Here is a 12,091-nt window from a genome sequence, read left to right as displayed (position 1 = left end):
TCACGATTTTGTCTACTAAATTTATTTTGTGTTTACTTTCCATATAAGTGATTATCAGCGTTTAGAAACCTTTTTAAATACAAAATTGTTACATTAACAGACCAGGTACAAAGCTCTTCACACTGAGCTTTGTTATCTAAACTTCGATGGGAATAACGCTTGCAGTTTGTGTGAATTGCATATGAAAATCTTACTCTCCAGAATTGCCAATCTGTATTCTTTTCTATTAAACTGTTTTCCACTAGCCTAAATTATAAGATATCCATTAGTTATAGACTGAATTTCTAAAGTTGGTCTGGAACACTTACTCCACCTTGACAGCAAATTTTACTTTCCCACGGGACAAAAAGACGTCTTGGCAGGACTACTTAATATACCACAATTATATTTGCATAGATTATGAATATAAAATTCATGATTTTTTTCGGAGCAAATCCTAAAAGACACTGAAAACTAAAGGCATTCTTTCGGGATATTCACGGATGGCAGCAGAAGCGAGGAAAAATGAAATGAAATCTTTAAGTTTTACGTCCCACGGTTATGCCGGTTAGGCTAAAGGAGACGGTGATGATGAGTAATGAATGAAATGGTGGAATGAAGAAAGTGGGAGGAAACGGGAGAACCCCGAGAAAACCCACGCACACGGTGTTTGTCCAGCAGAAGCGAGGAGTTCGCGTCTGCTACTTCAAAGGAGAGGCACGCAATAGCCTCACTTACTCACCTCAAGCCTCCGAGTATTCACTACCTGTTCAACGAAATTATAAAGTTCGTTGCTGAATTTTCTATGTCTGTCCGTGTGTACGTGTGTGTGTGTATCTTTGTTATTTGTTAATTTTTTAAATTTTCATTCCTCCATTCGATAGAGCATCAAAAACTATCTAAGAAGGTAATGTAATTTTTCGCATCACCCTTACCATTCCCGAGATACTGACCAAAAAAATGGCCGATCTCCGGAGATTTAAGGAGCCGTATAAAGTTATACATATGATATTGATGTTGATCTATATCTAAGAGAATGGTTAATATTTTGGTACCAAATAGTAACCGGTGGGCACTGGCCAACTGTTCACCGCCAAACAAAGTTGGAATTTCGGAAGATTCAAGGAGCCATATCTCGGGAACTGTAAGTCAGAGAGAGATGATATTTTGCGAATTTTTGCGAGAAAGAGAAGGTGCGGATAAAAATATTTACTTTTCTATGTAGGAACAATCACAGTTACTGTATTTTACGTCCCTAAATTTTTAAGCAATTAAAAAAAATACTGTAACATTTTTCCACTTTTTCGCAGAGTTTACGATCTCTATTTTCTAGTCTGTGGTTCTGAGTTTGTGATGGCGGGGCGGGAGGGATACAGTATTAGCAAGCTTGTGAATCCCCGCAACTGATGTTCGTCGCATCGGTGCACTGCTGCTGCCAGTTAGATCCAATGTTGCCAAATAGAGATTTAATGCGAGGTTTCCCGCGGCACCTGAATTTTGGAGGCAATTTTTCGAAGGAAAAAGTGCTTCTTATAGTTCGTAAAATACGGTATCCTTCTCGGTCCATCTCTCCAATTCATTCGTTCTGGCAACGCTCTTGGAGCATTCTCCACTGGTTTAATAGTGAAAGTACCTATCCAAGTGAATAAGTTTTAGTGTTATGTGACGTGAGAAATAACTGTGCATTACGGGCTATATTCATACGAGTAGTTCATTTATTTTCCATACGTATATCTCCTTATTACTTTTTATTGTTCGTTGTATCAAGTGTTTCATATTTTAAAAGTGTGTGTGCAGTGTTGTTCACTCAAGCATTCGTGCTTTATAAAATTGGAATTTGTGTGTATTCATCAGTATCCTTTCTTTCGCTGTATATATAATAGGAATTTGTTACGAATACTTATGGGATTATCAGCTTGCCAGTCGTATATATACTCACATATGCGCAGAGGTAAGATACAGTCAAACCTTGATTTCCGAACCACTGAGACTACCTATGTCGTAATACTTATTTCCTACTTTTATTAATTTACGCTCGAACTGATGTGAACTCTGAACCAGCTTGTTATCAACATTTTCTGTAGGGACTATTGCAGAAGCCAGTACCCAAAGGAAACGGTAGGTAGCAGAATCTAAAATTGATATGTACAGTGTATTAGGGAAGTTGTGTGTAATCAACTTTAGCCAGTACCGACTACGTAGTGACAACACAGTAGTTAAAGGGGTATGCTTAAAAAGAAAATATTACCCATTGACACTTTTGCAAAAAATTACCCTGAAATGCATGAGAGAACTGAGATAATTCTGATGGTTTGAGAACGCAAATGCATACTTCGACAATAGACACTGTATTTAGATGTTACGCAAATAGCACCTGGATTCCTCATTCATACAGATAGTTTATTTTTCACTGAGGTAAACCATCAGAATCAATGATACTGGAATAAAACAAGCCGCCGTAGGTTAGACACACCTAAATTGGGTCGGTCGATTGGAGTTAAGCGTACTTTTTTCAGCATCGAGACTATTAGACTTGGATCTACCGTTTAAGACAAAATCCGAAACACCGTAACGCGTTCAAATTACACGGATCTCCCACTGGGAATCGAACCCCGCAGCAAAGGCGCGTGCGCGCTAGCCACTAGACCAGCGTAGAGGCCTGGTTTGAAGATAATGTGATGTGGAATATGGGACACTCGTGTCACTGGACCCATACTCATGAACACAACCCTCATTTCTCAGCACCCCATCAAACTGATTAAAATACATCGTTTTCGTCCCTTCTCGCAGAAAGCAAGCACCCTCCTTCATTATTTCCAGCAGGACTAGGCATCACCACACAAAGAACAAGACGATCGTCAACGTGTGGATATGGAACTCCCCTGTCACTGGCTTGGAAAAGTGGTTCCAGGTCACCCCATCTCAATCTCCTAAATAGAGCTGATGTTTCTGTTCATTCATACTTTTGAGCGTCCGGGATGCCCACCTTAAAAAAATGTAGGTCTGACACACACATCTACGGGGTGTCGCAAAAACTACCAAACAAGTTCAAATGTAATTCTTTCTTCAATTAAATCGTAATTTGATGAAACTTACGTGATACATTATGTGATTTGACTCTTTGTAAATAATTTTGCGAGTACTTAAAATGGAAGCCTTCTGTCGCAGTTGCAGTACGAAAGAGGTCACACACGAATAAATAACGAACATTTTACGGCTCTTTTAACTGCAGATAGATCCATAATGGTAGCAAGTACATTTGAATAATTAAGACGATTTAGCTAGCCCAGTTAATTTGTAAAATCAAGTTAAAAAAAAAAATACAAGTTACAGTTGAAGTCCGTCCGTGAATTTAAAATTATAAATGCCGAAAAAGAGGTTAACACGATGGACTTACCTCGTACGTAGCACGAAGAAGGTCTATTAAGTTAAATCCGTTTTTGGGAGACACATCACATTTAATTTATATTAAATGAATGAAAAAAAATAAAATAAAATTCTGCAACTTACGTCAGATCTCAAGACTATTTCGTATTTTGGTCACTAATGTTAAGTTTCCATATACACCCTTTCATGCACCCAACACTACAGCTGCGTGCGCACATATACTCTTAGTATTTTCCACTTTGTCTTACCCTTGGGGCTTCTCCTACGCTATATAATGTTAAGGTGGATCACCAAGTGTTCTCGGTGCTATGCTAAACGCTGCTTGTATAGTGTGGTGTTGCCAGATAGTGTCGAGTGTTTGCTTATGCCAAATAATAACCGAATTTATCATGGAATTTTGCTTGGATACTTACTGGAGAAATTAATTTTAGACCCTTACCGGAATTCACAGCTAAGTTTTGCTTCTCGAACTGCAACGCTAGAATTCAGGAATTAAACGTACAAATTTGGCAACAACGCATTATGGCGTTCTGCGCAAGTTTTCTCAAAATCTATTTCCTTAAATGTAAATTAATGTTTAAATAAAATTTGAAACAAAACACAAGAAATGGTCAAACAAAAATATATCTATTTCATAATAAGATTGTTACTTTAGCATACTTTACATATACAAATAAACATTTCATAAAAATGAGCACTTCTAGTAAGATCTAACAGCAAGTGCCATCTTGTGTGCTCATTGTAAAACGAATCTAATATTTTCTTTTATTTGTTACCTTTTTCGATATCAGAAGACATAACCAAATAAATCAGTGTCCTGTGTTGTAGCTGAAACATAACTCTATCTTATGATACAATATTTATAATATGTAATGTTTCACTGCGCAGTAGTTAAGGAAATAAGCTAAAACATGTACTGACTTCCGGGCGGTGATCCACCTTAATCAGGTATTTCCCATTGCGTATATTCTATCATTGAGATTTAAGAATTATATATTAAATATATGAAATAAACGAGAAAACACATATATACAATATAAACAATTGGTAACTTATCAATTAAGATATGATTGACAGTCCTTTTTACATCCTATAACATAATTAAATACGATTAACTAACTATTAGAATAACATAACATTTAATAAAGGAAAAGAAAAATACAATAATAAAATGTACGGCTGTTACACTACACTACTCAACAACGAGTGTTTAACTATGAATAATACAATCGATCATCTTGAAATAATCTTTCAGTTTTACGTCCCTCAATTACGTCCGTTAGGCTAAAGGAGGCGGATGCCTAAGGCAAGTAATTGATGATGTAATAACTGGTGGAATGAGAATGTAGAAGGAAACTGGAGTACACTGAGAAAACCCACGAACACAATGTTGCCCACAACAAACTTACTTGGTCGGGGATCAAACCAGAAACCCACACGCACCAGAGGTAAGCGCTCTACCATTGGACCATCGTACACCCTAATCATAAGGCCTAGAGTCAGAAGAGCCAGCAGACAGGTATGGAAGATTGATTGGAAACAGTTTCATTCCATTCCTTAAATGTTTCCATACTTCCGTCTTTATGTATGGAAACTGATTTGGCTAACGTCCGTACTCACCAGAGTTGAACATTTTAAAGATTTGTTTTTATAGGGTTGTTCAATTACTCAAAGACAAAGTTTAGTATAGCAACACCAAAATTTCTGAAGAGCAAAGTCAACAACAGAACGTGAATTTTTTTTGGCATTTCCACAGATGTTTTTTTTTTTTTTTTTTTTTTACAAACTCGAATCAAATGTTGAAATAACACTGCGTAAAATCGCTGAAGTTGACGCAAAACATACTGAGCATGTAATGTAAATGCCAGGACAATAACTATAATTTAAATGAGAATTACATGTTGTTTCATTCAGTACTTTATATAATTGAAAGTTGGTAGGTAGGTTTTAACCCACAATGTATATATCCATACGTATCCGCGTATCCACCATTGAAATCTATATATATAAAAGAGAACGCACAAAATCCTTTGTCCGCTCATCACGCTAATACAGCTGAACCGATTTCTTTCATTTTTGGGGGGTTGTTAGGATTTGGACCCTAGATGGTTTTTATCATATCACTTTAATTTTCAATTACCAGTGTCTTGAGATAATTGACCAATCAGGTGTCAATACGTACAAAAAATCCTTTGTCCGCTCATCACGCTAATACGGCTGAACCGATTTCTTTCATTTTTGGGGGGTTGTTAGGATGTGGACCCTAGATGGTTTTTATCATATCACTTTAATTTTCAATTACCAGTGTCTTGAGATAATTGACCAATCAGGTGTCAATACGTACAAAAAATCCTTTGTCCGCTCATCACGCTAATACGGCTGAACCGATTTCTTTCATTTTTGGGGGGTTGTTAGGATGTGGACCCTAGATGGTTTTTATCATATCACTTTAATTTTCAATTACCAGTGTCTTGAGATAATTGACCAATCAGGTGTCAATACGTACAAAAAATCCTTTGTTATTAGTTCATCATAGGTATAAAAATAAACGTATTTATATGCAACCCGCATGACCCTGTGACTCGGCGGGTTAACATAACTGACAGGCGCTATAAATCACTTGAAAGCGAAAAAGTAAAAATTATCTAAGTAACAAAGTTTATTGCGTTCCGGGATGACCGCAGCGAAGCGGGGCGGGTTGGGGTGACCGCAGCGAAGCGGGGCGGGTTAACATAAATGACAGGCGATATAATGTTAACATTAGTGCAATCTTCTATGGTTTTTATCATATCACTTGAAAGCGAAAAAGTAAAAATTATCTAAGTAACAAAGTTTATTGCGTTCCGGGGTGACCGCAGCGAAGCGGGGTGAACGCTGCTAGTATTCTAATATTTGTTTCCATATATTCAAAGAACTTTTACTGTACGTTTTGGCCCAGTAAATACAACTTTACAACTAATGACTTAAGACAAAAATATGAACTCACCAAACAAATAGAAATAATTTCCTTCAACTGTTGACTATTAATACCACCATAAAATCGAAATAAGCACAGAAGGATCTGAGATATTTCTAGTTGTTCATGTAAGTTAGATCTAATCCATGTGTTTTTGGTGTATTCTGTAACAAGGTTTCCATTACGTTCTCGTGTTGGAGCTTGAGCACTCGTCACACATTTCAATTGAGCAACTACTGAGGCCGTCAACGAGTTCTTGTCAAGGGATGCTAGGAATCTTGTATACACAATCTGTAATTTAAAGTACAGCTATTACTTATAGCTTCAGTTCTTTTCACCAAATAAAATTAACAAAAGAAACAAAACATGTAACAACCAAAACACTTCCAAATGAGTTAAATATGTGTCTAGTGGTTCTTCAGCTTGTCCAGGTAGTTCTCAGTCACCTTATAAGAAATGTTTCCTAAAGGCACGGGAACAAGTGTGAAGACAGACCACAAAAATAAATAAATATAAACTGCTAAAGAACAGAGGTCAATACGTTACGCAAGTTGTGCAGTATTACAGGTCATATATTGCTTTCAGTAATAATTTATACTACTTTTGAACGTTCGTATATTGGATGTAATCGCCCAATTCAATTTGTGTGTTGGGTTTGTTTACAGTACTCACACAAGAATCGATTTATACCACAGTTTTTAAAGATGACATCTATCGTTTTCTGAAATAGAACCTCTCTCGCGCTGATTGAAAAAAAAAAAAAAAAAATGGAAGAAAGAAAACAAAATGTTGAAATTTGATTGTGATCCATTTTAAAATCCAAAAGGAGAATTTGGTAATCTTAAAAATATATTCACATATATAAATCCAATTCTTTCTGAGATATTATGGTAAGAAATTTCAATTTTTACATTGTATCCCGAGTTCAGTGACAGGTTATAATTTATTCCTATGGTTTTTGAAGTACCTTGGATTCAGCCCACTTCAACTTCTAAGTTAGTACTTCTCCATTTGTTAAACCGATTACACACAAATACCAGAACTTCTAGACAGTTATCTGAACGCAGATCAACACCATAGTGATGGATATATGTCTGGTAATTAGTAATGCTCTCACAACATAGTTCTTTATTTGTATTTTGGATAATATTTTAACTAGGTTGTGGTACGTTATTGATTTATGTATACAAGATATAATACAAAAAGTGACGTTCGATTCCTCCTTTTTGCCCTTCATCTGGTATTTCTGTGAAAAACCAATGACAAGCACAATATGTATGTACGAGTTTAACCAAATGTACCTGATGTAAAGCACGCTGGTACACAATCACGAATTTAGTACTCATATGAAGTATTAGCCTGTGCAGGCCTTTGGTTCCTAACTTATAAGTAAAATAAGAATCAAATTAAGGGCAATTTTTAGCGATTATGCGTAAGATTCACTACTCTCAACATACATAAGAATGATAGCTTACTAAGAATTGTATGACCTTTAAGTTAAAGTGAAAAATTAAGAACTTTTTACCACTCAACTAATTCCTTCATAAAATGGCATATGATCAGAATCCAACATTTCATATTATACGATGTAATAGTAAAAACATACCTCATTAGGATTACTATTATGACCACTGTATAACAATATGGTCTTCACAGTTTGCAGAAGGAATCTTCGTTCCCGTAAGTAGAAGAAGAAGATATCTTTTATTAAAAACCGTGCTTTGTCGCTATTTGCTTGAAGTTCTTGTAAACTGTCTTCTGAACCCCTGAACTCAAAGGAGAAATAACTTGACAACATACTCCATACTTGACTAGCATCCAAGTTCTGTAAAACAAATACATTCTTTCATAAGAAAGCTCCAACGTGTGACGTGAAACCATCACATACAAACATACATACACAAAAACTTACGTTATGCTTCGAACTTAATAAATTCTACAATACTAGCATTTAAAGAAAACAATATCCAAAGATGAGACATGTACCAATTGATAGACCTCATGAAGCTGAACAAACTGAAGTAAATTCTCATGCGCAGTTTGCGAGAAAATGGAGAAAAACTAATTTCTTTGTAAATCTAATAATTGATGCTGTAGAAGAAGCATGCTACTTAGTGAAGTCAAACTATTATAGAAAGATGCTCTCATCAAGCTCTTCATTACGACGCTAGCAAAGATGACAGTACATAGTATGGTACAATCAGCGGCAAAAATTCTTTCCGTTTGATGAAATTAGCTTCGTAAATAACAAGGAATGGAAGGACAATTTGAGTACAGTTTTCAGTAAATTAGAAAATAATGTGATTTCTCTGTACGTTCCATCGTTATTCCAATAATAAATTTTAAGAAACGGAAAGAACTTTTGTGGCTGGCTGTACATGAGATATGCCCTAAAATTATTACTAATTCTTCAATTTCCATTTTTGTTTAATTCTATTATTGCGCAAAGATGAGAATTCATCAATTGATAACCGACATTGATGTAAACAAAATAGCTTTCGAGAAAACAAACTAATTTTTAAGACACTAAAATGTTATCATTCGTTGCCAATAATAATAATAACAACTGGCAGCTTTTCCTTCTAGTGGAAAAGATTTTCATCGACCCTAGTTGAAGGAAAAAACACGCCGTTAACTAAAAGATATTGCTGTTTCTGTTCTCTTAACGGTGACACACATACTCCTAACAATGACAGACAATTCCTAACAATTACACACATGTTACTTGTAACATTGTGATTTCGAGACCGTAGTATATTTTTTTTTTCTGTGTTGTCGCTATAGTTAGCTTAAACACGAAACCTATTCACTGCATTCTCTTATCTTACATACATCATTTTCTTCAGTCCTGGTTTAAAAACACAGAGCACTACACACAAAAAAGCTCAAGCTTGCCAAACGATATAATTTACTTCCTCATTGTATCCCGGCAGCGGGTCCAGACCGCCCCAAAACTTCCGAACTCAACATATATTTGTGCACTTTCTTAATAAAACTATACTTGTTTAACAGGGAAATGGTTAATGTAGCATGAAAATTTGATCTTACACTTCATCTGTACCCTTTCTCTTATAAAAATAAGCTAGCTCTACCATTTTTTTCCCCTGAAAATTTAAGTGAAAGTGTTTTACAATACTCATCGGATACAGAATAATTCCCATTCATTACGATATGGAGGTAGTGGCTTGTAATATTGAATTCACCGCCCCCCCCTTAAAAAAAATGGACTCCTCTTAACAAAAATTTCTATGTGCGCACCTGCTGTGTCCCATTAATTGAAACATATTTATAAAATTAACAAATCTAAAATTTACCAAATGAAATCACGTTGTTCATCTGTGAATGTTAAAGCAAGCCCATTCTTAATCTATTTGGGATTATCGGATTTATAGCTGAGTATATTCGCCATGAGTTACCTTAGAGCAGGCTCTCAACCTATCCCCCTTCCCCTTTGATCACATTCTATTCCCAGCGACTTCCATAGTCGCTGGCAAGTAATTTCTAGCTTGTAATGAGAATTGATTATTGTTGCTTATTATATTTGAAGCCTAGTCAAATCGCACAGGGATCAGATTTCCCACTAGCCTTCATTCCGAACTCTATTTCAATACGTAGTTTTTGTTCTAATAGTACTTTTCTTGTACTCTAACATGCTTTTCACAAATCGCATTCCAATTGTTTTTTAAACCCCTTATTTGTTTAATATGTTTTGCTGATTTGACAGTAACTATGGAAATATTAAGAATTTTAGGAATGATCTAAAAAAAAAAAAATCAAAAGATTGCGATCTTGACCAAGAACTAGTTTTTGAATCAGGAGCCACAAAATTTTTGAACGTCCCGTAAATCGAGTTTTCATATTTTCTACGGAATAAGCACATCATACTGAGTTAAGTGATAGTTTGAGTAGGCTATACTGTATGTAGTTCTCCAGATATAATGCCTACAAGAAAATTTTTGATTGAAATATAGTTGATCTTTTAATCCAAAAATGTCTATCAAAATAATCATTAAGGCAATACTTTTCCTACAGTTATCTGTTTCACCTCCCATTCTGACCCCCGATGTATTCATCTTGTGACTTCCAGCTTGAGAGACCCGCCTTAGAATAAAGCTGAGTTATGAATAGTAAATACTGATTTTGGTTATAGAACATCGTTGCTAACCATTCTCTATTAAACTCCAACTGGTGCTTGAAAAGTCGGTTTCTTATGTTGGTTGGTTGAAGTCCAGCGCCTCTTTTCAGCACCGAGGTGTATGAGACGTGAGGATTTAGGATTTAGATTTCTGAGCTGTCGGCATTTAGCTCGTCAAGTATGAGGGATGAGGTTCCTCGGCAAGCGCACCATCCAGGGAAAGGGAAGAAAGAAAGGATTTGCGAAGGAAGGAAGCGACTCGGGACCTATATGTTAGGTACCACCCCGGCATTTGCCAGGTGTGAATGAGGAAAACCAAGAATCTAATTCAGAATAGCTGGTCTGAAAAACTGTTTTACAGTTTTCAACTGAGTGCCCCCACCGTGAATCGAACCCGAGAACGCTGGCACCATATGAGACGTGGAAATAGTTTAAGGTGGAATCACAACCATAGTTCTGCATTCAAATTTCAAGGTTGGCCCACCAGGAATCGAACCGAGGACACCGTCCACCAAAGGAGGAAGCGCTAGCCGGTAGACTACGGGAAGGGCTCTTTATGTTGGGATATATTTTTGATGGCAAACTATTAAAGAACTAGCCACATGCCACTGAAGACGACGACTTCGGCATGATTCAACTCCCTTATCCTGCACCATCGTTTGTCCATAAATGCGTAGATACCTGGTACCAGCATTACATAATATAGTTTTAGATGCTGTAATCAATAATGACTAAAAATGTTCACATGACAAAGTCTTGATGGTACTCCCGTATCAGGCTCAAACCTCACAGTACATCATTGCATTTTACTGGTACCGAGCAGACACCACTACTGTCATTCTGTCGCTTGGTACATGCAAACTCCTTATTATGCGATAACGTATTGATTTCCATACAAGCATTCTCACTGCCATGTTGCAAACTCGACCAAGTTAGTAAGGGTATTGCAAACAGCAAGTAACATGAAAGGAAAAGAGCCAATATCATCTTCTGATCCATGTTCACCTTATTTTATTACCAACGAGAATGACCATGAACGTGTATACACACACTGATACATGAATTATAAACAATGTCTTCAGTAAGATGTAGAACAAAATCAACTCGAAATCTCTCTCTTCAGTGGCATATGCATAAGTCTTTACAACTTTCCACCATACAGTTAGTTCCCAACATTTTACACTAATACTTTCATTATACAACAACATAACATGAGGTGTATGTTCACAATATATGGTCACGTACTGGCAATATTATGATGTTAACTTCCAGCCGTGAATTTTTCTTGAGCAATAGGCAATGTATCACTTTTGGAATAACGCTCAAATAAGGAATTGTGTATTATAAAAAAGCCGCTTTGAACCGCAATTACCAATTCCACCTTTACCTGCCAACAGAGAAACAAAATCTGTTCGCAACATATTCAGTACTATAAAACGTTTAAAAATAAGAAGTACGCCGGATAAGGGTCAACGGCAACAATTTTATCGTAAATCTTCACGATGTAGGAAGGGGTCATATTTTTGATCTAGGTCACGTCATGTTGCAATTTTATTATGTTGTCAACAATGTACGTTTTCAAATAACCTAATTTGGTGTCGCAGGGTGAAAACTCAATTCAACTTTCAAAACTC

At 36.2% G+C, this 12,091-nt stretch overlaps 1 protein-coding gene across 3 annotated transcripts in view; it reads right to left on the bottom strand.

The window, feature by feature from the left end:
• LOC145687864 (nucleoporin Nup188-like) overlaps window positions 1-12,091 on the bottom strand; it is a 97,830-nt gene that overhangs the window by 61,254 nt on the left and 24,485 nt on the right. For all 3 annotated transcript variants that reach the window (XM_081761365.1, XM_081761363.1, XM_081761364.1), the window contains exons 4-5: window positions 7,929-8,147; window positions 6,353-6,613 (exon numbers count right to left, since the gene is read on the bottom strand). In XM_081761365.1, the coding sequence (XP_081617491.1) occupies window positions 6,353-6,613; window positions 7,929-8,147 (480 nt within the window). The remainder of the gene's footprint in view (window positions 1-6,352; window positions 6,614-7,928; window positions 8,148-12,091) is intronic.

Source organism: Thermobia domestica, chromosome 6 (assembly GCF_964235325.1).
Source record: "Thermobia domestica chromosome 6, izTheDome1.hap1.1, whole genome shotgun sequence".
Lineage (NCBI taxonomy): Eukaryota > Metazoa > Arthropoda > Insecta > Zygentoma > Lepismatidae > Thermobia > Thermobia domestica.
Note: the sequence above shows the minus strand (reverse complement) of the source record. Positions and strands in the feature narration are given on the sequence as shown.